The sequence below is a fragment of the Lissotriton vulgaris genome, chromosome 2_1, assembly GCF_964263255.1.
Source record: "Lissotriton vulgaris chromosome 2_1, aLisVul1.2, whole genome shotgun sequence".
In the NCBI taxonomy this organism is placed as follows: Eukaryota; Metazoa; Chordata; class Amphibia; order Caudata; family Salamandridae; genus Lissotriton; species Lissotriton vulgaris.
In genome coordinates this window covers 1,167,344,051-1,167,350,050 of record NC_141687.1, presented here as the reverse complement: position 1 = coordinate 1,167,350,050, position 6,000 = coordinate 1,167,344,051, and the positions used below count along the sequence as shown (strand labels likewise).

General features: G+C 46.3%; 1 protein-coding gene across 3 annotated transcripts in view; it reads left to right on the top strand.

Annotated features, from left to right (window-relative positions):
• Window positions 1-3,547: 3,547 nt before the first annotated feature.
• FCN3 (ficolin 3) overlaps window positions 3,548-6,000 on the top strand; it is a 96,938-nt gene continuing 94,485 nt past the window's right edge. Inside the window, exons 1-2 of one of the 3 annotated variants that reach the window (XM_086956868.1) lie at window positions 3,548-3,724; window positions 4,570-4,710. In XM_086956868.1, coding sequence (XP_086812994.1) covers window positions 3,619-3,724; window positions 4,570-4,710 — 247 coding nt within the window. In that variant the 5' untranslated portion in view covers window positions 3,548-3,618. The remainder of the gene's footprint in view (window positions 3,725-4,569; window positions 4,711-6,000) is intronic. The other 2 variants (XM_086956869.1, XM_086956867.1) reach the window with 2 other exon arrangements.

The window sequence follows — 6,000 nt, the reverse complement described above, 5'->3', positions numbered from 1 at the left end:
TACTGTTAGACCTGACATCATTGGCCTGAGTCTCTCCTCCATTTTTTTCTGTTTGCCTCCTCTGTTTACGATGTTTTTGCTGATATATTGCTTTGGGCACTGTGCCACTGCTGATCAGTGCCACAGTGCAAGTGCTCCCTATGTGAAATTGCTTTATTGATTGAATTCCATGTTTGGGTTATTTGGTTTACTGTCAGTCCCTAGTCTAGTGCACCAGGAGTGCCAGGGCTTGTAAATACAAATGCTGCTAGTGGGCTTGCAGCACGTGTTGTGCCACCCACAGAAGCGGCCTGGTAAAATATGTCTAAAGGTCTGCCATTGCTAGACCTACGTGCAGTCTGGTACTGTCACGCAGACTGTGCAAGTACACCTACTTGCCAGTCCCTAAACCTTCCCTTAACTTCATGTTAGTCACCCCTATGGTAGGCCCACGGGCAGGGTGCATTGTAAGCATAAGGTAGGACACGCCTGACTAGGTCGGCATGTCCTAATAGTGAATTACAGCCATATTCGTTTTTCACTATTGTAAGGTTACCTGCTCTCCATAAGTTAGAATGGGCTGCCAGGATTATTAATGGTATAATCCTAGCGGGCTCGGGGAGCATGGTACAATGTCGAGTTTGGTATCCCTGAACTCAAGGTTTAATAACGCATCCGTTGGTGTGGATTTTTTTTGGACACTAGGTTTGAAAATATCACTTTTAGAAAGTGGCTATTTTCTTGTCTAACTATTACTGGTTTCTGCTGGTTTGGTGTGTGTGTGACAGGGGCTGGGTGGCTCCAGAGTTCTGAATGAGTCAGTGTGGGGTGAGTGAGGCATTTGCATTGAGAGTAGGGGAAGAGTAGCTCCTGATAGCCTGCCCTGCCTGACACAATGCTGGCTCCACCTCCTGCTGGGCGACTGATAGCTCTGCTCCTGCCAGTGACAATACTGGCTCCACCTCCTGCTGGGCGTCTAAGGACCCTGCCCTGCACAGTGAATAGGCCAGGTGCCTCTGCCTGGCTACACCCACAACAAACCCAGGATGAGGGGAATTCCCCTGCATGGACAAAGGGATCAAAGCAGAAAAGGGGTATAAGAGAAGGACCCCTGAACCAAGAATTTAGATCACTTCTGACAAGGAAACCTGAACCAAGGACAAGAAGCCTGCTGATCCAAGGACTTGTCTACCCCTTCTGCCAGTGTGCTGTTTTCTAGGGGGAATCCTGCAGTCACTTCTTTATTTTTGCCAAGGAACCAGGAGAGAGGAACTGTGTGTGTACTCTCAAGCTTTGCTAAGGAAAATCTCCAAGGGTTGGAAGAGTGCCAGCCTCCTGTTGAAGTCACAGGGTCAAAGGACTTCATTTATTTGCTGTAAGTGCTTGTTGCTGGAACCTGAAAATCCAGCATCTCTGAAGAATCTAGCAATCTCGACGCCGACGGACGCCGCCGAATCCAGCTCGACATCGTGAGTAACGGCACCAGTGTCCCGCTTCCTCAACGCCGGCCGCCGGGCCCGATCGATGCAAGCAGCGACGCCAGTGAGTAGCGAGTTCGGCTCCAGCTCCAAGTGACCCCGTGTCGACGACGCCGCTGATCGCATCGACCCCGAGCCCTCTCGACGCCGTGAGCGCTGCTCACTCTTGCAACATCATCATCGACATCGACGACAATGCTGTATCCTGCTTCACCTCGTGAGCGCTGCTCCTGCCTGACATCTGTCGACGCCGCTGCAGATCGCCCCGACTCCGAGGCCCGATCGACGCCGAAGACGCGACGCCAGACATCTCGACGCCGCTGATCATCGTGTGCTTCGCTTTTCCAAGGTACTGTGTTGTGGGGGTCTGTGCGACTCCGGGCTCGACGTAGCGCTCCTCGCGGTCGACGCCGAACCTTTGGATTAACTTTGCCTCGACGTCGTGTGACTCCTGTGTGGGTTACATTGTTGCCAAGAACTGTGATTTAAAGAAGAAGAGTTGCTTTTGTTACTAAAGACTTTGTGCTAAGAAGAAACGACGCTTGAACTATTATTTTTCCTTCCAAGAGTATTTATTAAGATTGTGGTATATTTTTGTCGTTATTTGGTCTTGTGCTAAACCTTATATAAAAATCTTTATTTGTATAATACTACTGTGTCATGTCCATTTGTAGTGTATTCACTTTATTACTGTATGTGGTCATAAATGCTTAACGCACTGCCTCTGAGATAAGCCTGTCTGCTTTGCCAAGTTACCAAGGGGGTGAGCAGGGGTTATCTAAATGTGTGATCCCCTTGCCCTGACTAGAGGAGGTGAGTCCCTATTTGTCAGAAGTGTATACCTCTGCCAACTAGAGACAGCCAAGTCTAACAGTTACGAACTGCATTAGTACATGCATTAAGGAGTGTGTCAATACTACAGTACAAACTGCATAGCATTGCAATAGGACAGCATGAGATCATTGTGAACTGTTCATTAATACCGCAGGAACCTATAAGTGATTGCGGGCCTAATAACCGGCAGAGTGATGTATTACAAATACGCACATGTTGGATTTCTATCGTTTGATCTCATCATATTCCTTTTGATAAAGATACCGCTATTTTTATAAAAACCAGTGTGGTGTCCATTTGTGGTGTTATCACTGTGTTACTGGGAGTGTGGTTGCAAATACTTTACACCTTGCCTTGGAGATAAGCCTGGCTGATCGTGCCAAGCTATCGGAGGGTGAGCAGGGGTTATCTAAGAGGGTGTCCCTCCTTTCCCTGACTAGAAGCAAGGGTCTCTATTTGGACTAAGGTACCTACCTCAGCCAACTAGAGACCCCCAGTTCTAACAGTGGGCTTAACATTAGTTTGGACGTTTTAAGATCTATTAATAGTTTTTTCTAATTTTAAAGTGAATTGTTTCGCAAGCCCAATGATCAGAGTTTAAAGGTAGATACTTGCTACATCCAGCTGAGCACGTTAAAATAAAACAGGGAACTGAACTGACGCCATATGAGTTGTGTGTGTGGAGCGGGGTACCAGGAGTAAAGTGTGTCTTTTCATGAGCATCGCTTCGGGTACATTGTGCTGCTGGCTGCTAAAAATGATGGTACTATGTCCAAATCTGACGTCAGTATCCTTCCCAGGCACCACCCATACAGTGTTGTAAAAACAAATTGGCAACAGTCCCTAGGCGGTGACCCAGTTGGTGAGTGGTTAAATTACGATTTCTTTATAGGGATTCTCATGAACCTAAAATCATTCAATCTCAAGAACAAATGAAACATGACTACCCTGAGCCTGACCCAGGCCTAACCGCAAGCGGGTTGAGTAATGAGACTTATTTCTCAATATGCTGCCCACACCCTGTGCTTTCCTGATATTGGTGTGCGGTCGCACATTAACACAGGGGGACCGTAAATATATCTCCCCACCCTTGGAAGTCCTATTTCCCCAATGGAAGGAAAGTTACACAATCGCTTATATTTCGTGAATGCAAGTCAGCATAGAGGCTTAGCACAAAGAAGTGAAACTGTGACTGCCCCTTCTGATTTCCTCTTTGTGCCCCATTGTGTAAGTTTTCTAAACATATATATCAGTAGAGTAGTGTTGTATCGCAAAGTACCTTAAACAGAAACTGAAGGCTCTCAGGTTCCACTTGAAGGCGTACAAAATGGAACCTCGCAGTTCTCGCAGGTCCTGCCTGTTGGCAATCTTCATTCTAATCTCTATTCCAAAAGGATTTTCTACAGACCAGGCTGAGTCAGACTGCTGTGCTAGTAAGTGCCCTTTCATTGTCTTTCCTCACCTCAGACTTGCCAGGTTCTCTATGAAAATGTCCCAATGTTTTCCCTTCAAAGCAACCGAAATTTTGATCCAACCTCAACAGGGTATATTCTTAGACTGATAGGGGCCCCTTTTTCCTAACCTTGCGATCTCTTGTCATTCTAACACTTCACGGAGATTCCTTATTATTCATTCAATTCTACTGGATGGTAATAATTTTGAACATTGTGGGCTTTGTCTCTCTGACATTAGTAGGGCTACCATATTCATCCATCGTCTCTGGGTTCCTGTAGGCTTATCTCCCTCCACTGTCTTGGGCAGTCAGAATGGTGCAGACGTTTCTTTTTTTCTGTATGTTATAAATGGGCTGACAAGTGGTTGTTTGCTTTTTATCTTCATACGTTGACCTCTACCCTTCTGGAGGTATTTCGCTGTCCCCTTATTTCCTTCAGTTCTTGGAGTGTCTCCATCCGCTTCCTGTCTCTCTGAACACGGTCATTCCATCTGGATTATGAGTTTGTGTGAATTTCTATTTTTTCGCCTTCGCATTGGGGGAGTTTGTGTTCTATTTGTTCTAAAGGTAGTTTCAGCTTGTGGCGTTCGGGATTAAAAGGAAGAGCCAATCCTGTCTGCCCCCTGAAAGCTGCAAGTACCTAAGTCTTTCCATGTACAACATATTTACGTTTTTTGCAGTCATGAAATTGTTTGCACAGTAATGAATGTACAAGTTTGGTAAATAAAAACCCAGGCTTGAAGTCACACGTGCTGCATGGCAACACCTAGCTAAGCCCATTTGCCGATATTTCAGCGGCATAACCCCTTCCCTTTTCTTGTGCAGAGCTGAAGGGGGTGTCCCTGTGCAGCACGGACAAGAACATCTTTCTCCAGGGACAGCCAGGAATGCCCGGTGTGCCAGGAATTCCAGGAACCAACGGGAATGCTGGCGTCAAGGGTGAACCTGGAGCCCCAGGCCCCAGAGGTGAGAAGGAAGTGGGAAATCCATGGGCTAGGACTATTAAGATGGCGACAGAAAGTGGGGGCGGATGGCGTGTGACAGAAATATAGGTGGCATCATTTCGAGAGGCTGGTTGATAGATTGGAATCAACTCGATATATTGTCAACATGTTAGTAAATGACCGTTTTAAAAATAATACATGCTGTTCCACTAGGGCACAAGCTTCTAGGCTGAGAAAGAATGATTGGTCCAAGATCACACTCCCTGGCAGAAACTAGACCTGAAGATTTTGTACTCACCCCTAAGCTTGAAATGTAGATATTGTGTTATTTAACAACATGTAAAACAGATCCCAATGACCCGAGGGTCAGACTGAAGCCCCTCCCCCCCCATCCTTACATGGCCCAGCGTCTGCCAGGTAGAGAGCAGTCTCTGATCTGCCCACCCAGGGGCGGCCTTAGGCATGTGAAAGCACTGCGCCCCTGCACAGGGACACCAAACCCCAGGCGCCTCCACGCCAATATATATCCTTAATATAATAATCCTCTGAGGATGGATACGCTCCCTGCCCAGGGCCGCCATGAGCTTCGAGCCGCCCCAGGCCCACCGTTCCATGACCTGGGCATTACCATCTTATTTTCACCCTTCCTGTACTACCAGTGTATCTCACTCCCTCCTTCTCCACCTTTCTCAAATCTCTGTTGGACCCTCCTAGTGACCCTTGTCTGGATGTCATTCATGAATTTGGGACCTTACAAATTCCACCGCACACTTTTACCTCTTTAATAATGCCATCACACTATGCTCCTGGGGGGAATTTCCTCATCAAGAGCTTTCAGTTGTTATACATCATACAACATTATGATGCTGTTATTGTTTGTATCTAATAAATTTGACTCTGCAATGTCGATTACAATGAAGTCACGTTGAAGGACGCAACATTATTACTGCAACAATTTCATTATTACCCATGACAATTCCAAAGATGTCGAATTACATGTATTCTTTAATTTATATAACTGTGTCCCAATAATCTCTTAGTACTCATCCCTGAACCCTCAAAACCCAAACTACCCCTTAATGCTACCCTTCACTTTGCTCCTAAAAAACCCTTACTGCTCCTTTACGCTATCATTCCCTAAACCCTAAAAGCCCTAACTACCCCTAGAGTTACTAATTGCTGAACCCTAGCAACCCCCTACTACCTCTGAACACTACCCTTCCTTGAACTTTAAAACCCATTACTACTCCTTAACGCTTCCCTTCCCTAAACCGTAAAAACCCCTTACTATCACTTCCCTGAACCAAAAAAC